Source organism: Mus caroli, chromosome 4 (assembly GCF_900094665.2).
Source record: "Mus caroli chromosome 4, CAROLI_EIJ_v1.1, whole genome shotgun sequence".
Classification (NCBI taxonomy): Eukaryota; Metazoa; Chordata; class Mammalia; order Rodentia; family Muridae; genus Mus; species Mus caroli.
The window spans coordinates 119,030,273-119,057,214 of NC_034573.1; the positions used below are offsets into that span (position 1 = coordinate 119,030,273).

At 52.1% G+C, this 26,942-nt stretch overlaps 1 protein-coding gene across 2 annotated transcripts in view; it reads right to left on the bottom strand.

Annotated features, from left to right (window-relative positions):
* Positions 1 to 20,502, bottom strand: part of Kiaa1522 (KIAA1522 ortholog) — a 30,026-nt gene extending 9,524 nt beyond the window's left edge. Inside the window, exon 1 of one of the 2 annotated variants that reach the window (XM_021161239.2) lies at positions 20,189 to 20,502. In XM_021161239.2, coding sequence (XP_021016898.1) covers positions 20,189 to 20,414 — 226 coding nt within the window. In that variant the 5' untranslated portion in view covers positions 20,415 to 20,502. Of the gene's footprint in view, positions 1 to 9,830; positions 9,990 to 20,188 lie in introns of those variants that run through there. The other variant, XM_029476097.1, reaches the window with a different exon arrangement.
* Between the last annotated feature and the right edge of the window lie 6,440 nt (positions 20,503 to 26,942).

The following is a 26,942-nucleotide window of genomic DNA, read 5'->3' on the forward strand; positions in this document are numbered from 1 at the left end:
CCAGCACTTGGGAGACAGAGGCAGGCGGATTTCTGAGTTCGAGGCCAGCCTGGTCTACAGAGTGAGTTCCAGGACAGCCAGGGCTACACAGAGAAAAAAAAACAAACAAAAACAAACAAACAAAAAAAACACAAAAACAACCACGACAAAAGATGCTGAGGTGGTGACGCTGAGCACTTCAGAGCACTGGCTGTTCTTGCAGAGGACACAGGTTCCATTCCCAGCTCCCACCTGGCAACTCACAACCCTCTGTAACTCTAGCTCCTGAATCGCAAGGCTCTAGCCAGGCGGGCACTGCCAATGCAAAGGGCTTGAAGTAAAGTGAGTTTCTCCACCATGGGAGCCAGCAGAACTGATAAACAGTCAACTGTTGGGAGGGCTGGCAGGAGAAGAAATCAGGAGTGCAGGCGCCATGTCAGGCGACCCCTGGACCCTTACCCTCGGAAGTCAGTGACGGTTTCAGCTGGGCAGGGACCAGGGAAGTCCCCAGTTGCTGAGAATAAAGGGTCTGTGACTTGTGTCAAGCTGCAACCCACACTCCTGCGAAGCTGCACCCCTCCACCACTGCATCCCTCCCTGAAGAGCCAAGAACTCAGTGGCTCTGAAGTTGCAAGATCTCTTTGCCTCTCCTCCATTAGCTCTGGTCTCTCAAGAGACTGCTCAAGCAGCAACTAGAACCTTACTCTAGAAAACAGACATGTAGCCAGGCAGGCAGACCTTTGTGAGCTCCAGGCCAGCCTGGTCTACAGAGTGAGTGAGGTCCAGGCCAGCCTGGGCTGCACAGAGAAACCCTGTCTCAAAAAAACCAAACAAACATGCGTGGGGCAGGATCCGCAGCACTGAAGCAGCTGCGTCTCCACAGCACTCTCAGAGGCAGGCACTCCTGACTGCTTTTTAAACAAAGAAAGTAGGCCTGGCTGACCTGATTTATATATATTAGCTGAGGCTGGCACCAAACTTATGGCAATCCTCCTGCATCAACCTCTCAAGTACTAGGATTACAGGTATATGCCATCACACCTAGTAGAAATAGACATTTCTCTTTCCTTTTTTTTTTTTGGTTCTGTTTTGTTTTTTCAAGACAGGGTCTCTCTGTATAGCCTTGGCTATCCTGGAACTCCCTCTGTAGACCAGGGTGGCCTCAAACTACGAGATCCACCTGAATGCTGGGATTAAAGTGTGTGCTACTACCACCCAGCTTTATTATTATTATCATTATTATTATTATTATTATTATTATTATTATTTAGACAAGGTCTTTGTAACCCAGGCTGACCTCTAACATGCTAGCTAGCCAAGGATGACTTTGAACTTATCTTTTAATTCCATTATTGTGTGTGTGTGTGTGTGTGGATGGGTGGGTGCACACACCACTGCACACGTGTGGCGGTCATAAGACAACCATCGGGAGTTGGTTCTCTCCTTTCACCGAGTGGACTCCGGGGACCCAACACAGGTAGGTGTGTGACTGCAGCACTCTGCCCACTCCTGACCCGACTCTGACCTGACCCTGAACTTTCTCCTTTTCCTGCCTGCACCTCCCTGGGATTACAGACTTGTACTGCAATAACCAATTTATGTGCTGCCGGAGAGCAAACCCAGAGATCCCTGCACACTAGGTGAGCGAGCACTCTACCGACCTGCTCAGGGTAGTGAGCTCCACCCCCTGCCCAGAGTCGGCACTTTCATTCCATTTTACAGATGAGGAAATGAGATGGTGAGGACGGACGAACAGTCTGAAGCTGCACCCTCCGGCCTCCACTGCGTAAGTGGCAGGAGCCTTTTCACTGAGAACAATCTGAATCGAGCAGTCACGTTCTACTGACTCTGTCAGCCTCAAACCTGACCTCCCTGCTTGGGGGTGGGGGATGGGGCAGACTCCATCATCTCAATAAACTGGAGGCCTTGAAGCATGCGCTCATCCTCTGCCTCCAGGTGGGACCATCAGCCTCTCCTACCCAGACACCGGAGTGGTGACTACTGCATAGCAGGTATTGGTGGAGGGCAAACGCTGCTTCTTCCCCCGTGGATGTGACACAGTCCTGGGAGGTAGGAACTCTCCTAGTAACTGAAGGACCCAGGAGGCTTGGGAGCTAGGAGATTTCCCAGGCCTTCAGCTGCTTCCTGAGCCTTTCACAGTGCGGCGCAGTCACTCTTGGCTTCCCCTACACAGAAAGGGCCGGGCTTCTGCTGAGTTGGGGGTAGGGTGAATTTAGCCCAGAGGTTCTAGACCCTCCACTTGCACTCAAGGTCCTGGCTGCAAAATCCCCAGCCACAGCCAAGACTCTCACCTGACAACATCTGCTTCTCCCACCTCAATACCTCTCCCCCTACCCAGAACCTGCCGAGCTACCCCAGGAACAGGTCTACAGACCAGGAGCTTAATTAGGGAAGGGCTCTGCAACCTGAGTATCTGAAAGGGAGGAACGCCTCTGAAGCAGCCGATAACCAGAAGAGGGAGGAGCTCTTCAAGGCCACACTTAAAGAGTCCCCAGTTCAGGGCTGGTCTCACAGTCCAGAGGTGCTGCCTGGGCAAAGACCTTTTGGTAAAGGCCCCACCCCACCCCCACCTGCCTGAGGGAGGGGCTTCTGCATCCAAGGCTTCCTGCTCTGGGCTGAGGGAGGAGGCCTCTGGCTCTAAGAAGACATCCTGCTCTTTGGCATGGCCCACCAAGCATAGTACACTAGGAAACACACAGGCAAGCTCTGGAACTCAGACAGGGCCCGTGGCCAGAGAAAGAGGCATGTGCCCTGAGAACGTTCCACTGTGGCCACCTCCTCCGACGGATAGATACAGCCAGGACAACACCAACAAAGCACACACAAGCCACCCCAGCCTACAGCCACCTCACCTACTGGCAGGACTGCAGGCCCACACAAGGCCTGCCAAGTGGCTGCGCACACAGGAAGACAGGTGTGTATACGTACTACCCAGGGGCTTTCCTGAGCCTGGGGATAGGGACATGAGCCTGTCTCCCTCCAGAGCCACATTCACTTGTGCGCATGTGTGCAGACTCTCTTGGCAACATCCCCTATGGGGTGAGGCCTCAACCTGCCCCATTCCAGAGCAAGGGGCGGGGGTGGCGCACCCACAAGTGAACAGGCCTGACTCAGGGGAGAAGAATGAGGGGGGAGGGCACAGCTGGCCAGGTGGCCTTGCTCAGGGGCTGGCACCCTCTGTCCAACCCTCTGCTCCTGTCTCTTCTGCCCTTGGCCAGCTCTCCAGCCGGGATTCAGGGTGTTTAGACTCTTGGTATCAACCCCACTTTATACAAATAAACAAGATGAAGAGGGGGTGAAAGGAGGCTTCTACACGGCAGAGGCAGAATGGACGGACGTGTCAGTAGCTGCTCTTTCTGTAAAAGCAAGACAACCGAGGGACGCACGGAGCATCACTAGCTCAGAAGGAGGTGCCTCTATGTCCACACTCTCTCCTCCACTGCCCACAGGCAAGGTGAAGTCTGCTTTCTTACAAAGGAGAATAAGGAGACTCAGGGGAAAGAGACTTCACTTGCTGAAGGTCACCCAACCAGGAAGTATCGGGTCCCATTTAAATCTGGATCTCACATAAAATCACACGGCTGTCCCAACTCTGTTAATGGGTAAAGGGTCGTCAGAGCCTCCGCCCCTCCCTGACCAAAAAAAGGTTCACCCCACCCCTGAAGATGAGAAATCTACTTCCTTTCTCCCCATGTCCAGCCCCACCTCAGCAGAGGCAGAGCTGACAGGCCAGGCAGGTTCTAATGTAAATATTGGGGGGGCAGGCAGGGAGTGCCTGGAGCAGAGGGGAGGATCCCATCCCACGGGGTGCCTGCCCTAGGGGGACAGGCTGTAATGCAGGGAGGAATCAGTATGATAACAACCAACGTCCTAAGGAGTTTCCAGGTCAGCATTTGCCCCAACAATGACACAGTAACCCCTTTAGGCCAGGGAATTCTGAATTTTTCAAGCCCTTTCCTTTGTTCCTTCGAAGCATGATTAGCCCCACTTTATGGATGCCAGAGAAGCAGCCAGCATGAATGGGGTGGGGGGAGGTTGGGGGGGAGGGCTAAGAATCATAAGAACTCAATCCCAGGCTTGGGACAAATAAACCTGGTCTCCCACAGCCTCTGTCTGCCCTTCTGTGAAGTAGGGCTAATGTCCCAGCGCACCTGAGGACACTGGAGAAAGTCACTCAACTAGCTGGTGGAGGGATGACATCTATAATATCAACACTTTAGACAGAGGCAGGAGGACTTCTACATGTTTGATCCTGTCTCAAAGAGATGGCTCCGTGGCTAAGCACACTGACTGCTCTTCCAGAGAACTGGGGTGCAGTACCCACATGGAGACTCACAACCATCTGTAACCCCAGACCCCAGAGGATCTTCTGGGGACACAATACACATAATGGTAAACAGACCTATACAAGCAGTCCATGTCTACATACAGTCAAAACACCCCTAAACATAAAATAAGTGAATTAATAATCTGAGAGACAGAGAGCAAGCTATGCTGAGGATGTGGCTCAGGGCTCAGAGAGTCTGGCCCAGCATGCATAAGAGGCTCTGGGTCTGATACACAACACTGTCCGTAAAGAAAGAAAACAAACGCCAGGCATGGTGGCACACGCCTTTAATCCCAGCACTCGGGAGGCAGAGGCAGGCAGATTTCTGAGTTCGAGGCCAGCCTGGTCTACAAAGTGAGTTCCAGGACAGCCAGGGCTGCTCAGAGAAACCCTGTCTCGAAAAACCAAAAAAAAAAAGCAAACCGGGGGCTGGATAGATGGCTCAGCAGTTAAGAGCACTGACTGCTCTTCCAGAAGTCCTGAGTTCAAATCCCAGCAACCACATGGTGGCTCACAACCATCTGTAATAGGATCTGATGCCCTCTTCTGATGTGTCTGAAGACAGCTACAGTGTACTCACATACATGAAATAAACAAATAAATCTGAAAGAAAGAAAATTAATTGGGCTGGAGATGTAGCTCAATTGGTAGAGTGCTTGCAGAAAGCCCTGGGTTTGAGCCCCTCCCCCCGCCAGTACCCCATAAAACTGGGCACAGTGGCCTATGTCTGCAATTCCTAAAGGATTTGAGGCCATCCTGTACTGTGTGAAACCCTGTCCAAAAAGACAAAGAGAAAAGAAAGCTACATAACCCAGCATAAATACACAGTACTGGATCAAAGCCGGCCTTGGCCCGTCGGGGCATGGGCAGTATAGAAAGGGCCTTCCACTCATACATAACACAGCAGAGACTCGAGTTCCTGACGAGCAGCTGAGGAGATTCCAATCTCACTAAGGCTCAAGGGTCAGTGACTTTCTCAAAGTCATATGGCTAGTAAAGACAGGAAAGTCACACTTTGAGCCAGCTCTGACTAGCTGTAAAACCCTGGTCTTCGCATGCAACCAGCTGCCCAGTGCCCCTGCCCACTTCCTGCCCCTACCCACTTCCGGAGCTCTCCTCCAATCTCGAGTGGAGTTAATGGCCATTAAGATAAAGTCTGATAAAGCACACTTAACATCAGCTCTGTACCCCTCTTCAGTGACCTCGCCTTATCTGGCAGTCCAGGCCCAGGAACAGGCCTGAGTCCAACCTGGCTGTGCTCTGGCTGGCCCTCAACCACCACTTAATCACTATCTGTAGGCCTCAGTTTCTCTAATTGTAGTGTGGAAAAGGTAATCTCTAAGAAGTCCTTTGCATGTAATAACTCTACCCCTGGATGGTGGTCCAAGCATCTGTCCCGTTCCATGCGTCTGTCTCTCTCTGTCTCTCTCTCTCTCTCTCTAACACACACAGACACAGACACAGACACACACACACACACACACACACACACACACACACACTCCCATTTAGAATCATTCATGAGCTAGAAAGGTGGTTCAGGAGCTGGGGAGATGACTCGATTGTTAGGCACATGCATGGTCCACTCTTCCATAAGACTCAGGTTCATTCCCCAGCACCCACATGACAGCTCCAGGGAATTTAACCTCCTTACATACATGCAGGCAAAACACCAGTACAGATAAAATAAAAAATAAATAAATAAAGTATAAAAAAAAAGAAGACTCAGCTTATCACAGACACCTCGGATCCATAACAGCTGGATAAGCCCCTTATCTAGAAAGCCCAGCACTTCCACAGCCAAGTTTAGATATCACAAGTTGGTCACAAGTCTCCCCCAAAAGAAGAGGGGGGACAGAGGGAATGGGAGGCCTCAGACCTCCTTCCTGTCTTGGAAGTTGGAAGACTTCAGGCCCTCCAGCTTTAGAAACAAGAAGAGGACACAAAGAAGGAACCCCAGGCAGTCTGACCCCTCAGCCCCTTCCCTCGGTTTCCCCACCTAAAGAGGGGAATGGAACCCCATCAGGCCTGGTGCCTGACAGGACAGGGTGAGGGAGTGGAAGAGAGGGTAAGGTGGATGGCTCTCCTGAACCAGTTGGCGGTGTTCATCCCCCCAGACTGTCCAGGACCATACACCCTGCTGGCCTGGGAGGACGTGCTGGGCTGGCCACCAAACAGCAATACCAGCAGGATGCAATGTCTTTTTAGCCCAGGGATGCTTTGCCTTCCTCACTCAGACCCCTTTAAGGGCATCTGATGAAGACAGGACTCCATCCTTCCTTGGATCCCTGCTTCCCTTTCTACCTGTTCCCGCTCTAAGCCCTGAGGGCCTCAATACCTAACTCCTGCCCCTCTCCCATGGCGCTTCTTACTCTTGGGCTTGCCCGTAGGGTCCAGGTTTCAGGGTTCGTTCAGGTTGCCTATCTCAGACCTGTGGACCACACAGTTATGGCGTGAAGCCCATCCACCCGTGAATGGCTGGTTAGGGGCACAGACTTGGGCACACGTCACAGTTTAGCTACCTTCTCTTTAGCACTGAGCAAGTGACCTCCCTTGGCTGAGTGAGCTCCCCTTTATCCATGTGTAAAATGGAAGACAACAGCACAGCTCTTGTCACTTGCTGCAAGAGAAGTGAGTTAGTGAAGGGAGTGTGCACTGGGCCTGATCGCTCTCTACACTAACTAACTACTGATACCAGCCCACACCCAAGCAGGCCTCCCTAGCCACAGCTCCCAACATCCCAATAATCCCAGGTCTTTGTCAATTCTGCTGCTTCCTCCCTCTGCTCCCACAGCCCCCACCCTGCTGGGAGCCCTCAGTTCATCACCTCTCCCCTGAATTACTGCAACAGGCTCTGAGCTTCCACTCTCGCCAGCCCCACCCCCTACCCTAACCTGCCCTACCTGCACCTGCCCAGGCCCTGGAGCCATCTTCCTAGCACACCAGTTCTGTGGGCTCCTCCCTTTTCTCAAACACCTTCACTGGCTTTCAGTGACCTGGATCCTTCAGCCCTCTCTGGGAGCCGCCTTGTACTTCCTCAATCCCACAGACTAATAAAGTGAGCAAGCACTCAAAGCTCCAGGCCTACACCAGGGCCCGGGGCCGGGAGGCTGAGAGAGACCTTGAATCTGCAGGATAGAGGGACTGAAACTTCGAGGGATCCAGTGGCCCAAGCCTTTAATCCCAACATTTGGGAGGCAGAGGCAAGTGGATCTCTGTGAGTTCAAAGCCAGCCTGATCTACAGAGTGAGTTCCAGGACAACCAAAATTATAGTGAGACCCCGTCTCAAACAAACAAATGACTTCTCCCTAACCTCCATGCCGAGTCCCAATTCTATGCCACGCCATATTTCACAGATGAAAAAAAAAAAGCCCCAGCTGTGCCCTCTAGCCTGTCAACACTCCAGGGCTAATCCTGTGGTCCTCCAAAGACTGAGTTAAGAACATTGCCTCGGTTTTCTAAAACTGACCCCAGGACAACAGCTTTTGATGTACAGCCTGGGACAGTTCCCAGCCCTGGCCCTGTGTTGCCTTGACAATGCCCACGGCCTCTTAGCAACACCTTGGAGTCTGAGTGGCCGTGGAGTTGCAGCAATGGTCAGAAGAATCACTGAGCGCCCCAGAGGGAAGTCAATGTCAGAGCCAGGCCTAGGGGCACATGCCCATAATCCCAGCACTCGGGAGTTAGGGAAGACCTCAGGCTCATCCTCCCTCTCCGTCCTCAGCCTTCAGGCTGACTGTCATGCCTGGCTCCAACCACCGCCTTCTTACCCGTTCCTTCACTCCTAAGTTTGCACCCACACTTGGTTCTCAGGAAACAAACACATGAAATGAACCATCAGAGAGCAAAGGAACAGCCCTGCCCTAGCCCAGCCCTACTGGCTTGGAGGGAGGGAGAATCACAGCTAGGACTTCACAGTTGACAGGCAAGGAAACTACAGGAATTTCTCATCAACGCCCACCTTCGGAGAAATCGTCAAGAGTCCACCTGAACAAGACTAACCCCTCCTCCTGTCTGATCACCACCACAACTCAAAACCATCCAACGCAAACGACCTTGAACAAGGCCCTCCTCTCTAGACCCCAATCTCTTCATCCTTCAAATGGCTAGCCACAACTCTGTGGGTCCCAGGTCAACCGTGCTGAGGTGCCCTCCTTTCAGACAGGCCCAGTGTAGGAGACATGAAGGTCCAGGAAACCAAAAAAAAAAAAAAAAAAAGCCTGACCAAGGTCACCAGTGCCTCTGGCAGTGGCACTGAGCACAGACCCCTCTTCTCTCTCTCCTGGCTTCCCATCACCCCTATGTGGGGAGCAGGGAGAAGAATGAGATCATCAGGCTCCCAGTTCTCCAAAAATGTGGGCCAGCCTGAGAACAGAGGCGGATTTTCCCACAAGGGCCCCCCACCATCCCACTTCCTCCTGGATTCTCTCCTTACCCCAAACCTGCAGGCACCATACTTATAAGACCTGCCTCGGTTGGAGCCCCCGTTTTGGTGGGGTGCCGTTTTAAATCCACCTTCCCCCTCCCCAGTCTCTGCATTTACAAGGTGAGAAAACCAGGCCCTCCCTCTAGAACCCCTTGGGACTCTCTGGGATACCCAGAACTGTCGCACTGACAAGGGAACACCAGGAACGCCATCTCAGCCTTGGGATTGGAGGCCTTCCTCATTCCCTAGCCCCCACCCTTGGAGACTGGAATGTGACCCGCGGAGGGATCCCGCAGCACGCCGGGAAGGGCTGCAACAACGTTCCAGCCCGCTGGCTGCATTGAATGGGGGAAGATGGGGCGGCCACCTCGGAAACTGCGGGGGTCTGGGGAGGTGCGAGAGAAGGTGCAGCGGTGCGGTGGGGGTGGGTTCAAGGAAACAGTTGGACTCCGGCTCGCGCACCGGGGTAGTTCCCCAGCCTTCAGCTCTGGTTTCCTGCTTCTTTCCCCTACCGTTGTTTTCCCTCCCTCCTGCAAACTTTCAGACTGTTGGGGGTAAAGGTTTGGAGAACAAGTGTGTGTGTGTGTGTGTGTTGTGTATGCACATCCATGTGTGTTGTACACAGCGCCTTAGAATCTGCCTATGACCCTGTGTGTACAGCTGGGTGCCTAAGACACTGGACAACTGTACCTACATGACTCATATGTGTGCCTGTGTGTCAACCTAGGCGTGGGTGTAGCTTATGTGGCCATATAAACCGTATGCACAGGTATATGTACCTGTGCCTCAGGATCTGTGTCCCGGTGCCAGTGTGTGGGTGTGACTGTGTATGCGGGTTTTGGTCTCTGCACCGACATACATGAGAATGGGTGTTGTGTGCAAGATGTGAAAATGTACGCGTGCCCGCCCGCGGGTATGAGTGGGTACGTGTGTGTCCATGCGCATGTGAGGGGTGGGATCTGAGCAGATTCCCGGCCCCCCACTCTCACGCCCACAAGGCCCCGGGAGGGGGACAGCGCAGCACCGGCGGCGACTGCAGGGACCCTCCTCCCCGCCTGCCCCGCCCCCACCCCTACCTGCGGGCCGCTTCGCCGATCGCCCGAAGCGCCAGAAGCTGCGGGTCCGGGGGCCGCTGGGGGCCTTCCTCTTGTGGTGTGAGTTGCCCATGGTGAGTGCGGGAGCCGGCACGAGCACCCAAGCGCGGCCCAGCCAGCCCGGCCGCCGGGCCCGCAGCCCCGGCAGGGAGGCAGCAAGACGCGCGGGCGGCCACCGCGGGCGCCCCCAGCCCCAGTCCGGCCACGCCCCCTAGCACTGCGGCCAATGGTCATGCCGGGGGTGGGGCCAGAGGAGGGGCGGGGCCTGGCGCAAGGCCTGCCCGCTCCACCCCTCCGAGAGACCAGGGAGACCTGCTGAGCCGCCCCGCCCTGAGCGCTCTGGGTAGGGCTCGGATGGTCCAGGTTGGATAGGCGGGTCGGGAAATCTCCCAGCCCAGCTGCCTGACTCTCAAGAAGGACTGCAGTGGAACTGGGAGGCTAAGGGACTGGCCTCCAGACAGGCAGGACCCTACTGCTGCTGGGCCCACCGGCCACCACCCCGTGAGTGTCACGTGTTTGTATACCTCTCTCTTGACTATTACCTGCACATATATTGAACTAACTGTATCTCTGAACCCGGGGAGTTGAAAATAATAGTAGCATCTTTTCACTAAGTGCTCAATGTGTACGGCACACTGAGCTACCTGCTTTCATGCGGTGTTTCACTTCATCCACAAAATAATTCCACAAGGTAGGTACTTCGGTCATATCCATTTTACCAGTGGGGACACTAGAGTCCCTTGAAGTCAGTTGATCGACCCATATTCAAGGAGCTAGGAGTCACACCCGGACTCACCTGTACCCACATTTTCCCTTGCCTTTCTGTTCATCTGTCTCAGTGTGACCTTGAAGGATGAATGCCTGTGTAACTTTGAGCATTACCATGCCTATGTATTTGTATAGGTGGACATGACGGATACACTCCAGTCTAAACATCTGGGTGGTCTCTGACTAGTATAATTGTGTGTTGAACGTGTGTCCGTGTTACTGAGCCTGTTTTCATGTCCGCGTGTGTACTGTGTGTGTATTTAGTTAGCATTGTGACTGTTGCACTCAGGGTAGCAGAGTATCACTGATTTGCTTGTATTTAAGTTTGTAACCATCTGTGTCTGTGTGTGTCTGTGTGTCTGTGTATATAAATATACATATATATGCATAATGTTTATCAATAAGACTATGCTTTTGTGAGTATGACTACAATTGTTTGCTGTTTGTGTGCGCATGGAGGTATTAACGCCTGAAGCCACCCATGTATCACATTGGAGAGCTATGTGCCCTTCACGCAGTCTCTATTTTTTTCAAGACCCTCACCTAAGCCTTAGCACTTCTCAAAGTCTTCTAGGCTGCCCAAGGCCCTTTGCCTGGCCCTTAGACTAGGCTGAGAGTCCAGAAGCCCTTGGTTCTGGTTTCTAGTGGAAAGGCTTATTCTCACTACCAGCTGAGCAAGCCTCTCTCTCTAGGGCACCACCCTGCTGGAGTACCCAGTAATTCCAGGACACTCAACCTTCCCTGAGGCCTTTCTCTTACTAAGAACCTGAAGCTAACAACAGTGCTGTCCCTGAAGAGCTGACATGACATACTCTGTGTACCAAGCAGTATGCACCAATGTTCATAGAGAATAGAATCTTGTATCAAAGCTAGGAGAGCTGGCGGGCGGGCGGGCGGGCAGGCAGGCAGGCGGGCAAAAGCACTAGCTGACATGCTTTACCAACTGAGTCCGACTCCCAAGATCCACATGGGAGAAGGCGACCAACTCCCACTGGGTGACCTCTGACCTCCACATACATCTGCTGACTCCTGTCTTTGCCTGGAAGATTCCTTCTCATCTCCAAAGCTTTGCTTGACCCTCTGCTCCATGTGCCCCTCTCTCTGGCCCAGTTCTCTGTTCTTCCACAGACATTAATGCTGCCCTGTGATTTGCTGATCACACCTCAGGACTGCCCAGTACCCTATCCTAGCACTTATCTTCCTTTCTTTCTTTCTTTTTTTTTTTTTAGGTTTATCTATTTATTCTATATAAGTACACTGTAGCTGCCATCAGACACACCAGAAGAGGGCATCAGATCCCATTACAGATGGTTGTGAGCCACCATGTGGTTGCTGGGATTTGAACTCAGGACCACTGGAAGAGCAGTCAGTGCTCTTAACTCTTGAGCCATGCCGGGCGTGGTGGCGCACGCCTTTAATCCCAGCACTTGGGAGGCAGAGGCAGGTGGATTTCTGAGTTCGAGGCCAGCCTGGTCTACAGAGTGAGTTCCAGGACAGCCAGGACTACACAGAGAAACCCTGTCTCGAAAAACCAAAAAAAAAAAAAAGAAAAAAAAAAAAAAATCTTGAGCCATCTCTCCAGCCCCCGCACTTTTCTTAACACATTGAATTATTTGGGTGTCTGCCTTATTAACCACAAAAATATCAACAAGGATAAGAACTGTATGACCAAGGCTCAGCCTAGCAGACATGCCCTGTGTGCTGCTGAATCAGATGAAGATGGCGAGGCCTGTGCAGAAGCAATAACAGCTCTTGCATCTGTCTGGAAGTGAGAGTGGTGGCACTGGTGGGGGTAGTAGTAATGGCACATGCATGTAGGTGCTTTTTGTTTCAAAGGCTGCACCTGCTGCAGGACCCTGGAGAAGAGATTTGACCCCCGGATGCCAACTATGGGAGAGGCAGGGTGATCTGGGAGTAAAAGGGGACCGGTATGGTAGGCATTAATATGGCTATGCATTTGTGCAGGCAGATGTGACATGTGCACTGCATGGTTAGCCTTGGGTACCTTGTGACATCACCCCTGATTACAGAACAGTGGTGAAGTTTCCACCTAGCTAGACCCCTGCAGGAGAGAACAGGCTAACCAGGCAGAAGACAGAGCCTGGTTGTCTCCTCGCACTCCCGGGAACCTAGTACGTGTATCATATGCTCTGCCACAAGATTCAGGTTCAGTGCCCATGCAGGCAGAGCTGTCCCTGTGGCTCTATGGCCCCTGTGAGAGGAGCAAGGAGTCCTTTGCAGAGCAGCCCCAGGAACAGTGGGAACACACACACACACACACACACACACACACACACACACACACACACGGTGCACGCACTAACAGGAGGCAAGGGGGAAAGATTTCACTCCTCCAGCCCAAGGCAGCTGCCTTCACCTCCTTCCTTCCCGAATTCAGCCAAGCAGCTGGAGGTGGCCTTGGGGACTGTGTCCCCACTCTCCCCACCCCACCATGCTCCTTGCGGGCCAAACACTATACAATGCTCCCTCTCATTTCAGTCCTTCAGCATGTGACAAGCCGAGAGCAGCTGAGAGGCTTTGAGTATTCGGGGAGAGGGGATTTCCAGGGGTGTGGGAGGGGTGCTCTGCTTGCTGCTGACAAGAGCCTCATTTGGGGGGGGGGTGGATTTTCCTGGTCACAGCTCAGGCTACCCCAGTTGCGCAGATCCTGTGGCTAGTGTTGCTTCCACAGGGAATTCAGGAGGGGGCGGGCAGCCCACCATAGCCTGCAGGCTCTTCCCAGGCCTGAGGGAGGTTGCAGCAGAAGGCTGCATGCATGCAGGAGGCAAGAGACCTGGAACAAGGCCTGAAGGTGTCTTGAGAGAGGGAAGGGGAGGTTCCCTCGGCTCCTCCTGGCTTCCTTCCTGCTCTTCCCACCCTGCTAGAGGCACCTCTCTGGGAAGGGCTTTTCTGTTTGAAGTCTGAACAAAGGAGTGGGGAAAGCTAAAGTCAGCCTGGCCCCAGCTGGGGTGGGCTCCAGTCCCACGCAAGGATCCAGTCAGCTCAGGTCAGCTTCCCCAAGAAGCGGGACCTTGAACAAGTCACCCCTTCTCTGGGCCTGTCTCTAAGTACCATGAACGTGTTCCCTATGGTATCGGTTTTGACTGTCAAGGATTAAAGCTGCCCATACTGGATCACCTATGACCTGAAGTCGCGTAGTGCCAGGTCCTATGCTGGGCAGGGCCAAGGGCAGAACCATTTAACCCAGGCTCTGTCCTCAGGGACCCTGGATAGTAAAGTATAGAGATCCAGATAACACCCCCACCCCCAGAACTCCAGCCAATCAGCTGACCCCAACCCCAATCACGCCCACCTGCCCCATGACTCCAGCTTCCTCTCACCCCTCAATGCTACTGAGCATGGCACCTCCAGGAAGCTGCCCTTGATCTCCCCAAAGCATCTCTGTAGTGCCTTTTCTTTGTTTTGGTTCAGTTTTTATCAAACGAGGGAAGAGGGAGATCTTATGTGGTCCAGGCTGACCTCCAACTTGCTGTGTAGTGAAGATGACTTTAAACTCCTGATCCACACACACACACACACACACACACACCCCGGCCTCTAACCAACCAAGTGCAGGGACTGCAGTCCTATGCCACCAGGCCTCTCATCTGGATTCCCAACCCTTCCTTATTTGTTCCATGACTCTTCGTTCCCAGCTCTCACAATCAGATTCTGAGGCTCAAGAATGAGACTTCTCCTGTCTTCATCCCCATTCAGTGGCTGGCATGCCACTGGAGAGATGGCTCAGTGTTTAAGAGCACTGACTGCTCTTCCGAAGGTCCTGAGTTCAAATCCCAGCAACCACGTGGTGGCTCACAGCCATCCGTAACGAGATCTGATGCCCTTTTCTGGAGTGCTTGAAGACAGCTACAGTGTACTTACAAATAATAAACATATAAATCAAAGGAAGAAAGAAAGAGAGAGGAGAGAGAAAGAAAGAAAAGAAAAGAGAGAATTAATGAAGCCTTCCTTTTCTGTCTAAACTCAAGGCAGGCAATACCCATCACATCACAAGGACTAGACGATACATAGAAGAACTGCCTGCCTCCTCTGTGAAAAACCACTCTATTATAGCAGACAGAACCCTGCATCCATTACATGGGCCAGGCCCCAAGCTAAAAAACTGGGTAGAGGCACCTACCCAAAGGAAAGAGGATCACAAAAACAAGTTCTCCTAAACTGAAATCTCTTAAGCAGAGTGCTTTAAAGTCTAGGAGTATCAAAGATGAGGACAGTGGGGCCATAAAGGATGAAGAAGAGCTCACTGGGTAGAAAAGTAAAGGCAAGCACAAGCCAGGCGGTAGTGGCGCACGCCTTTAGTCCCAGCACTTAGGAGGCAGAGGCAGGAGGATTTCTGAGTTCGAGGCCAGCCTGGTCTACAAAGTGAGTTCCAGGACAGCCAGGGCTACACAGAGAAACCCTGTCTCAAAAAACAAAAAAAGAAAAAGAAAAAGAAAAAAGACAAGCACAGCCCAGGCAGAGGAAATGTGCCTCACAGGACAGCTTGTGAGCATCCGTAAAAATGCTACTGAAAAGTGAACAGACCAGCTTCAAGAAGAATGCGCCCAAAGACTGTGTTTCAGAACGTTGCAGACTAATGACTAGTGAGGATGTGTACTTGAAAGGCCAGCCTGTTCTACAGGGCAAGTTCCAGGTCAAATGGGGAGGCTGGGCAGACTCAGTGAGACTGTCTCATAAAGGGGAAAGGGACTAGAGAGATGACTCGATGGTACTCGTTGCTCTTGCTGAGGACCCTGGTTCATTTCCTAGCACCCACATGCATCAGTAACTCCAGTTTCAGGGGAGCTAACACCGAAACACCCTCTTCTGACCTCATGGGCACCAGGCATGCTCACGTCATACACATACATAAACATGCTGGCAAAACAGTCATACCCATAAAGGAAATTGAAAAGGTTTTGGGTTTTTCATTTTCTATTTTTCCAGACAGGGTTTCTCTGTGTAGCTCTGGTTGTCCAGAGCTCACTCAGTAGACCAGGCTGGCCTCGAACTCAAGAGATCCTCCTGCCTATGTCTCCCAAGTGCTGGGATTAAAGACACTACCAGTGCTCAACTGAAAAAAAAAAAGTAAGGATGTAAGATAGACTGACTCCACTGGAGTGAAGGGTCTACTTTAAAAATAAACAAACAGGATTAAAGAGATGGCTCAGCAGTTAAGAGCACTTCCAGAGGTCCTGAGTTCAATTCCCAGCAACCACATGGTGGCTCACAACCATCTGTAATGGGGTCTGATGTCCTCTTCTGGTGTGTCTGAGGGCATCAACAATGTACTCACATACACAAAATAAGTAAAAAATTTTTTTGCCAGGCGTGGTGGCGCACGCCTTTAATCCCAGCACTCGGGAGGTAGAGGCAGGCAGATTTCTGAATTTAAGGCCAGCCTGGTCTACAAAGTAAGTTCCAGGACAGCCAGGGCTACACAGAGAAACCCTGACTCGAAAAACCATAATAAATAAATAAATAAATAATCTTTTTTAAAATATAGATAAGCCGGGCGTGGTGGCGCACGCCTTTAATCCCAGCACTTGGGAGGCAGAGGCAGGAGGATTTCTGAGTTCGAGGCCAGCCTGGTCTACAAAGTGAGTGCCAGGACAGCCAGGGCTATACAGAGAATCCCTGTCTCGATAAACCAAAAAAAAAAATTAAAAATAAAAAAATAAAATAAAATATAGATAAATAGATAAAAATAAATAAACAAAAGCACACCCTAGACTCTACAAACTCACACCAAGGACAGCCCTCTGGAAGTGAGTGGTCAAGTGGAAGGCATGGTGTTCCTAGGGTGACCTCTGTTAGGCTTCGCAGGGAGAAAGAGTTCATCAATCCTCAGTGTCAAAGCCTATCACTGCCCAAGGGACACAGAAGGGCCACACACCTCTTCCCCAAAGCTGGTCCTTTGGAAAGCTCTTTCACAGACTTTCCAGTTAGAAACTCATCTGCCGTCACATGACTTTGGAAAGTATGGCCTTTGAATTGAAGACTGTCACTACAGACATCACTTCCACAGACGGGGCAGGGTTTCCTGTATCCCAGGCTGGCCTATGTACCTCCCTACGTAGCTGAAATGCCCTTGAACTCCTAACACCTCCTGCCGCTACTACCAAGTTCTAGGCTTATAGGTGTGTGCTACCACACCCAGTTCATTCTGTGCTGGGGACACGGGGACACAGAGATCAGAACTAGGGCTTCATGCATGCTGCGTGAACACATCCCTAACCCCATACTACCTGTCTTGGCCTCAGTATCCCCATCACCTTGAGCAACTGTTTTGCATCCTGAGGACTTTTTCCACTGTTCCTTCAAACACAGGGAAAAGACCGGCCTGTCTGACTCAGGTCAGCTGTCCTGCTAACTCCCTTCTTCCACAAACTGCTCACTACCTCCAGGAAGTCTTCCCTGGTTGGCCACTGGACCTGTTCTGGCATCAGTCCCAGAAACACTTCATCCCTACGTACTTGTCCAAGTGATCTTTCCAGAAAATATAGACTCCTGTTTGCTGTTTCAACTTCCTCTTTTGTCTGCCTCCTCCTGTGAGACAAGGGGAGACTCCACCTTCTTTGACTCCGCATCAGTCAGAATCTCGGCATGCAGGTGTGACTAAAACACGGATTAAAATGAACTGAACTAACTCCCGAGTCTTGGGCACCACACATGGGAAGCCCGCCACCACCCAACGGAGCTCCACAACTCACGAAGGGTTCGCATGTCCATTATCTAATTGAATTCTCGAATGCCCTGGTTTTACAGATAAGGAAGGGCGGGCATGGAAGGGTGAGTGGGCAGCCTGTGTCCTGTAACTTGAGAGGGACAGAAGAACTGTTCCCATGGGCCAGACTCCTGCCAGACTGGACTAAGCTTATAAGCACAATCTACCAATCCCTTGCGTTCCACGGTGACTTCTCTTTGCTGTGAGTTTCATATCATCCCTAATGAGAACCTGGGGAAAAGTTCGCAGGTCATCATGGCTGTGTCCAGGGAAAGGTCCCCTCTCATTCCTAGGAGGCACCGACAGAGGCTGTGAGCTCACAGTTGCTTGAACGTTGCCATGGGTCTACGTAGCGAGACCAGAATTAAACTCATTTGCCTGCCTCCTGATCCTTGCCCACTCTACCCCGTTCCCTTGATTCTCTCTGGGCTGCCTCTCTGGAGAGTGGGCTGCAGGAGATCTTCAAGACTCTCCTTTCTGTCTTCTGGAGAAATCAGTTCCTTCCTGAGGCATCTGAATTTAAATCTGAGTTTGGTCAAATCACTCATTCACCTTCACTAAGCCTCAGAGTTTTATTCCATGGGATTCCCCCTCCCCAGCCCTACCCTCTCAGTTTGAGACCCAGCATTGATATGTAGCCTAGGCTGGCCTCAAATTTATTCCCCTGCCTCAGCAACTCCAATGCTGGTGGCGTGCTGTCACGCTGCCACCATGCCCGGCTCTGCAAATGGGATCTAGTGAAGGAATGGATGTAAGTCTCCTGACACATTTAGAGTAATCCATCAATGTCAGGTTTCCTCCTTTCTGTTAGAGCCATGAGAGGAAGAAGGGAGGGGGGTAGACTGCAGCAGCAAGGGAAGTGGAGACCTGTGTCTCTAGATCTCTGGCTCTGAGGGTGTAATGGACCTGATGAGCTTCCCACAGAGGCCTTTCGGTCCTTCCAGAAAGGCTCCTGGTCTATCCCTCCTTCCCCCCCAAATCCATTCTGATGGTCATCTGCCCTGAAAGAGTTAAGCCTCCAGCCTCCCCTTCCTGGCCAGTGGAGATTAGAGAGATCGGATTTATTTCTCTTAATAAACAGAAAAGAAGTTGGGCCAGGCAGGTGACAGGGACACAATCGGAACAATTGGAGGCTGGAGCAAAAGGGAACAAGGCTGCCCTCAGAAGGACCTGGGGCCACCTGCACACTTGGAAAGGCAACAGCTCAGGGCAGAGGGTGTCACCCATGCACGTGGACTCTGTGAGGCCGACCTGCTGCCCAAAAAGCCCAGTGCCACTCAATACCCAACACAAGAGAGAAGGAGGCGAGGCCACTGACCTGCCAACCCCAGGAGGTTCAGTGCTAACCTACCACTCAGTACCTGCAGCCTGCTCGCCTGAAAAAGAGAATCCACTCCCATAAGGTATTCCACTGGGCCACTATCCTGCCTGACCATCCGACCACCGACCACAACCTGAATTGCTGTCTTTCTGACACAAGCTCTCTTAAGGCAGAAGGGAATGACTTCACCCTGAATGCCAGTGGGAAACCCTGGGACACACTCCCCTCCAGTTAGGGGCTGCAGAACCCTGGGAAACACGCCCCAGCAAACCTTCCCTCAGGGCTTGGCCCACTCATCTCAGTCCCAGCGCCCAAATTTCTATTTGTGGCTGGGCCGCAAGGGAGCAGGGCCCTTATCCAAAAGGAAGATCTGCCGGATGCAATCGTACAAGAGGCTTTCCACCCTCTTCCTGACCCCTAAAGTTCCTTCTAATTCGCCAGAGGCAGTTAAAGGACACTGAAGGTAAACACAGCTAGGTGGGATGGGCCCTGACCCAGGCCATTCCCTCACCTTCAGCACTTTAGCTTGGCAGTATAGGAAGATAAACTTCCAGCAGCGGCTGGCCTCTACACCCCCCCCCCCAGCAGAGACTAAAGGTCTCCCCACCAAACTGATGATTGAAACAGGAGATGGGGAGAAGCCAAACAAGTGGCCAAAAGTACAGTGACCTTAACAGGGATATAAGGCTCCCAGTTTCTTCCTTCCCCATCTCCCCCATCTCTCAGGCTTCCCATCCCTTAGATTCCAGGGAGAGCCATGGGCTCAAAACTTCCAAAGACTAGGAAGCAGCTGCTGACTTCACCTGGCACAGCAGCGCAGGCAAAGGCTCTCCACCTCACTTGAGCCTCAGTTTCTCCATTTTCAATACAAGCAAGTTCCTACGGGGGACAAGGGACTAGGGAGAGTGAGTGATGAGGAGAGGCCTCTGGTTCAGGAAGGTGATCTCACCACCTCAGGAGGTGGATGTTTGTGGTTTGGCCCAGGTAAGGGGGGGGGGGGCGCGGGGTGTGGAGATGGGAAAAGCTAACACTGGTAACAACCTCAAGCAAAGGACTCCAAGCTGAGTACTTTGGGGAGCTGGAACCAGGATCTACCTGGAGGGCAAAAAGAACTCCTTTTGAGTAGGCTGACCTTAATGACCCAAAGAGACCGACACCCCAAGACCCAAGGCCACCTGCCTCTCCCATTGGCCCTGGGCCAGTGTCAAATCTCTGACCACCCTGACTCAGCAGAGGGCACAACCTAGGAGAAGGGAAGTGTCTTTCCACCAGGAGGGCCAGCCAGCCAGCACTTACTGCGTAAACTAGGGGATCCCTGCCCAGATAGGGGTCTCTGCCCCTGAAAGTTGGATAGGTTGTGCCCCTGGAGCGGCGCAGGACCTATCTTGGGGTGCCCTGGGCTCTTCACTTCCCCCAAAACCATTGCCTAGGAGACAAGCCGTCCACATTACAGCCGACCCCACCAGAGGGACCCACCCTGCCACACCCTCGGGCGCGCTCGACCCAGGTGCCAGGCCAGCTCACCTCGGCTTTTGCCCTTGGCCCGCTTGGCCTTGTCGTCCGCTTTCTTAGCCCGCGGGGCTGTGGACTCGGCGCCCTCGGCCCCAGCCGCCTTCTTCTTGCGCCGTTTGCCCCTCAGCCAGCTGAAGGCACGGCGGAGGCCGGAGCGGGACTTCTTCCTGCGCGGGGGGCCGCCGGGGCTCCCAGGCTCGTCGGCCGCAGGTGCGGCGGGGGGCGCGCGGGCCGCCATGGCGCGGAGCTGGGGAGGCGCGGTGCCGGCGGCGGGGGTCAGGCCCCCTGCAGCGCGGCGCCCATGCGCGGGGGCGGCCGCCGCCGGAGACGCGCCCGGAGAAAAAAGTTTGGGCGGCGGAGGCTGAGCAATCGCTGCGGGGGCGGGGGCAGCGCGGGCGGGGCCGCCGGACGGGCGGGGCGGGAGCGGCCGTCGGGGGCGGGGTGGGGGGGTTGACGGTAGCAGCGCCCCTCCCCGCCGGCCGTGCCCCGAGGGCGAGGTCCGGCTGCAGAGAAGAGGTTCTTCGCCCCGCCCCTCCTTGATCCTCGAGGGTCTGTCTCTCGGAAGACCCCGAGGGTGTTCGGGATTCGTAGGGCAGCGAGGTACTGGGCTTGGATCACCCGGTGTCTCCTATGGTTAGGTAAAGACTTTTTTCCCAGACACCTGGGACCTGTGGCAGGCATTCCCCTGGCTCAGGACCACAGCGGGGGGGGGGGGGGCAGCCTTCAGCAATTGCTCTGTGTTCTTGATTGTTCCTGATTCATTCCTGAGTACCTAGAGTGCGATGTTCAGGCCTCAGTTTACCCTTAACGAGGCTGTGATTCCCCCAGGGCACTTATATTAAGACTCCGGCTTTCCTACTGAGATGCTCAACTACGATAAATAGTTGGATGGATTTTGAGGTGGGCGACTGAGTGCCTGGAGAAGCTGGTTAAGAGAAAGCCTTTAGAAGTCTGGAAAATGCTGTGTTCATTTCCTTGCTGGCCTCTCTTGCGGTATTATAGCTGACCAAGCCCTTTTATATCTCTGATTTTATAAACTGCGAGGAAAGCAAGGTAGGGAATGTTTCCCCTTAGGACAGAAGGGAGAGTGAGGCCAGGAAGGGATCAAAGCCAGCATTCTGATGCTCATCTCTGCCTCGAGGCTAGCAAACCTCCTCGGTCCCTAGAAGAGTCTTCTTCGTCTGTCCCACAGTTAGAGTTGAGAGTTGTCTAGCATTATCAACTTGACTTTTGTCACACAGCTTCCCCCCCCCATCCCCCCACCCCACCCCCGTCCTAGTCTGCATAAGGACAGGAACAGGACCTGATCACTCAGCCTAATCTGCCCTGGCACACAGTAGACCTCACTCTAAGGTTGTAAGCGGACCTCAGAGCAGAGTGATCTGTCCTGCTCCAGTCCCTGAACGGCCCCAAGGCTCCCAGCAGTGGTGAACCTGGGCCCTAAGGCAGATCACCTACTGCCCATGCTGAGCCTCAGGCAAAGGGATAAAATAAGTCTGCACGCATGCATTCAGAAGTGGGAAGACGATTGAATACTCTGGCTTTTTGTTTGTTTGTTTGCATGTATAAACAAGTCTTTTCTGAATGCCAGCCGCTTCCAGCAGGAGAGGAGGGTGGATTGGAGATCTAAAGGCGGCTGTCCTTGCCCTGGCTTTTGGAAAGTGTGATCATCAGGAGAGTGTTTCCTAACCACCAGCACCCACTCTTTCAGTACTCTCTTTCCTGTGGCAGAGTTTGGCTGTATAATCTTTTTTTTTGTTTGTTTGTTTTTTGTTTTTCGAGACAGGGTTTCTCTGTGTAGCCCTAGCTGTCCTGGTACTCACTTTGTAGACCAGGCTGGCCTCAGAAATTCACCTGCCTCTGCCTCCCGAGTGCTGGGATTAAAGGCATGCACCACCACTGCCCGGCTTGGCTGTATAAGCTTTAAGGCCATCATACCATCATCATGTCATCATATGGTGGACCTATGTAAGCTGCTACCAGTACCAACATGCCTGGCTGCAAAAAGTGTTGCTCACTCGGGAGGCAGAGGCAGGCGGATTTCTGAGTTCGAGGCCAGCCTGGTCTACAAAGTGAGTGCCAGGACAGCCAGGGCTACACAGAGAAACCCTGTCTCGAAAAACCAAAAAAAAAAAAAAAAAAAAAGTGTTGCTCTCGGGCTTGAGAGATGGCTCAGTGGTTAAGAGCACAGGCTGCTGTCCTAGAGGACCCAAGTGCAATTCCTAGCACCCATGTGGCAACTCACAAATCTGTAACTCTGGTTCCAGAGGCTCTGACACCCTTATACAGATACATGCAGGCAAAACACCAATGTACATTAAAAAAAAAAAAAAAAAAGCTGCTAACCTGGACTTGTAAGGGCTCACAGAGACTGGATCCGGCAACCGGAGAACCTGCATGAGACTGACCCAGGCCCTCTGAAGATATGTTACAGTCGCTCAGCTTGATCTTGTTGTGGGACCCCTAACAGTGGGAGCAAGGGCACAGCTGGGAGCAGGGGCTGCCTCTGAGTCTTTCTTTTGCCTGCTTTTGAGATTCTTTCCCTCATATCGAGTTGTCCAGCTTTAGTATAAGGAGAGATGGTTAGTCTTACTACAACTTGATGTGCCATGTTTGGTTGATGTCCACGGGAGGCCTGTCCTTTTCTGGATAGAAATGGAGGAAGAATGGATGGAGGGGGGAGGGTCTGAGGGGAGGAAGGGAGGGAAAGAGGGAAGGAAGAAAGACTGCAGTCGGGATATAAAATAATAATAATAATAATAAACACATATGATTTTTAACAAGGGAATCAGTGTTCTCCATGAGTCTGTAGCTGGGGTTATAGAACAATGGCAGAGTGCTGGCCTCTCATGTCTGAGGCCCTGGGTTCACCACTGCACAAATGGAAGAGAAAGGAAAGGCTTCAGGAAAATAATGGGGCTAGTAGCTCAGTCAGAGTACTTGCTGCTAAGCACAGAGCCCTGCTTTCCAGCCCCAGCTCTCCAGCTCTTTATAAACCAGTGTGGTAGTGTGGTGTGTCACCCCAGCATTCAGGAGATGGAAGCAGAAGGATCAGTTCAAGATCATCCTGGGCTACAGAGTGAGTTTGAGGCCCAGCCTGAACTTTAGGAGAACCCTGGTGGGTGGGGCGACAACAGGGTGTTCTAACTAGCCCAGGACCTTTGAGAGTTCAGGGTCATGTGTGACTCCATAAATCCAGGTAAGGCTCCTCTCACACCAGAGTCCCCAGGAATTAATCCATAGATCGGACGGAGCCCCGATTCCTAGGGAAAGGAACGAGTACAGGAAAGTCAAGGTTGTGTTCCATCCCTTCCCCCCCTGCTCATTGCAGTACACAGCCTCCCCAGTCTAGGAGCCAGCCTGCGCCCCAGCAGGAGCTCCGCGATTCCCCTGCACTTGGGATTGCACAGCTGAGTTCCCTTCGTCGGCAGGACCTGGCACTGACTTCCCAGAAGTCCCTGTAATGCCAGCACAAAGTCCAACCTGGAGCCAGGCTGTCACCTGACCCAGCAGGAAGTTGCCAGCTTGTCCCTAGAGAGGAACTTGCAATAACCAGACTCAGGGCCCGCAGCCCCAGGGCCCTCTAACTTTGCTCTAACACGTTTGGAAAGCTCAAGACAATTGCTTGGAAGAGCTGTCTCCCAAAGGCACCCGCTTTGTCTCTGTCTGGGCCCGGCTTCTTCCTCCAGGACAGACTCCTCAGCCAGGCCATGGTGTGACTGAGCCCTCCGTCTTTTCAGTGGGACACTAGAAAATGGGAGGGAGCTCCAGTGCCTGCCCCCTCCCCTGTCGGCTTTTGGACCAATGGGAAGGGCTGAGGTCTTAGTGCAGGGCCAAGAAGTCCTGCTAAATTGCAGACCCCCAGTAAACCGTGGGAAAGGGAACCCCGCAGAGTCCCTCCCTCCACCAACGTTCCTGTGTCCTTTACTCCTAGGCCGCTGGCTACCGGCGGCTTTGTTAACATTTCAAACAAACTCCCCGCTGAGGTCTTCTTTGATCTGCCCTGCATCTCTTAGAATCAGAGCCCCAAACTAATTCCACCCATTCAGCCCCTCCCAACCCTTTCTGGGATAAGAGGTGGAGTAACTGCCCTTGGTCAGCGGTATGAGGCCCAAAGGAGGTGTGCCCAGCTCCCAGTTGGTGCCGGCTGGCAAGAAGCTGAGGGAAAGGAGGAAGAAGATTTAAGAGCAGAGAGAGAAGAGGAAGTCACTGCTGCGCCTTTGAGGAATGGCTAGTGGTTCCCTTTATGGGTGAGGTGGCTATCTCTTGCACACCTGCTCTGGGTTCCACAATCACCGACTTTCATTCCCTTAGTACAGAGAGTAATTATTGGTCTCGCTGGTGTTCTGTCTGGCACCTGTAATCCAGCTATTCTACTTGGAAGGAACATGACTTAAGATGAGGTCACCCTAAGGAGCCTGTCTCAAAAAAGAAAAGCTGGGTGTGGAAGGATACAGATCTGCCAGCCTACCAAGGCCCTGAGTTCAAGTCTCAGTCCATACTGTGTGTGTGAGAGAGAGAGAGGATTCCTTTCTTTTAGCAATACAACATTTTTCCTCTTATAATATCTACTGATTTCTACACCTCCCCCTCCACCACACACACACACACACACACACACACACACACACACATGTCTTTATGTAGCTGAGGAGAATGACCTTGAGTTCCTGACTCAACTTGAATTCCTGATGCTCTTGACTCCACCTCCCAAGTACTAGAATTACAGGTGTCTGCCCTCCCTCTTGGTTCCCCTGGTACTGAAGAGAAAACCAACCCCCCCCCAAACCCTCCCACCTGAAAGTTCTAGATAGGTACTCTGTCAGCCGAGCTGTATCCCCCAGGCCTTGTAGGGTTTTGGTTTTTATGGGTTTTCTTTTCTTTTCTTTCTCTCTTTCCTTCTCTTCTTCTTTTTCTTCTCCTGTTGTTGTTCTAGTTTGTTTTTTGTTTGTTTGGTTTTTTTGTTCGTTTGTTTGTTTGTTTTTGAGACAGGGTTACTCTGTTTAGCCCTGGCTGTCCTGGAATTCCCTCTGTAGATGAGGCTGGTCCCTAACTCAGCCACCTGCCTCTGCCTCCTGAGTGCTAGGATTAAAGGTGTGCATCACCACCACCCAGCACTTATGGGGTCCTCAATAATTGTTTTATGTTTATTTATGTGTATTTATCCATATGAATGTATATGCATCTGCCCGGGGAGCCCAGAGAGGGTGTCGATGCCCGGAAGCTACAGTCATGTATGGGTTGTGAGCTGTCCCTTGTGAATGTGTGGGTTGTGAGCTGTCCCTTGTGAATTCTTGAAAGTAAACTCAAGTTCTCTACCAGAACAACACTGAGCCAGCTCTCTAGCCCTCGCAGCTCTTGCTTTTTGTTTGATTTTGTAGCTCAGGCTAGCCTAGAACTTACTTTATATCCTAGGCTACCCTCAATCCTCCCACTTCAGCCTCCTGAATACTGGAGTCACAAACATGTTCCACCATACCTGACTTCCTTACTTTTTAATTAATTTTATTTATTTATTTATTACGTGTGTGTGTGTGCGCGCGCAAGAGTATGCATAGCGTGTGTGGTCAGAATACAACTTTCAGAACTTGGTTTTTTCTTTTCACACTGTGAGTTGTAGAGACAGAACTTCTCAGGCCTGCTGACCCACCTTGCCTAGCCCCTATTATTTTTAGAGACATAGTCTCATTGTGTAGCTCAGTTTATTCTCAAACTCGTGGTCCCCCTGCCTCCACACTCAGCCTACTCCCACATTCTGATGGATAAAATCGGTTAAAAAAAAACCAATACTCTATATGAATCAATTTTATTTAGTAAATCAAAATGCTAGGGCTAGGGAGTTCTTTCTGGGAGCCTCCTGTACAAGTATGCAGACCTGAGCCTGGATTCCCCAGAACCCATGTGAAGCCAGACACAGGGTAGGGAGTCTGGAATCTACAAGAGGAAGGGCAATAGAGACAGGGGAATCCACAGAAGACCTTGAACCAGACAGCCTGGGCAAAGATGCCTTGGTGGAGAAGAGACCCTGCCTCAGACAAGGTAAAGAGCAAGGATGACACTTGAGGCTGTGCTTTGACCTCCACAGAGGTGCCAGGGTACATATGTGCCTGCGCTACACACACACGCACACACACACTTTTAAAAACCTAGACTTTCTAGCCTTGTCTGGGTGTAGTAACACATGCTTGTAGCCTATCCTCAGGCCTTGAAAACAAAGGCAGGCAGCTCAGGAACCCAAGGCCAGCTGAATCAGAACCACCCTGTCGGGAAGGAGGAGAGACCACCTTATAATATCAGCCGGCCATACTGTGAGTCAGCAGGGGCAGCGATGGCATTTTAATGTCCTAAAGAGGCCACACTCTATGAGTTATAGGTGGTAGTTATGGTTTTAAATGAGTGTCAGGATTTAATTTATCTCCGCAACAGTTTGTGTTAGCCAGTAATTAAGAAATGCTGAGTCTCCGAGACAAGCAGGAACGAAGAGTTTTTAACAACTCGGTAGAAATGTCAGCTTTATTCTGGGTTCTGCCCAGAATCTTGTCATCTAACCGGCCAAGTTTAAAGCTGGGTGTGGTAACATAGGACTTGAATCTCTGTGAGTTCGGGGCCAGCCTGGTCTACAGAGCTAGTTCCAGGACAACCAGAACTACACAAAGAAACCCTTTCTCAAATAGAGAAAGAGCCGGGCGTGGTGGCGCACGCCTTTAATCCCAGCACTCGGGAGGCAGAGGCAGGCGGATTTCTGAGTTCGAGGCCAGCCTGGTCT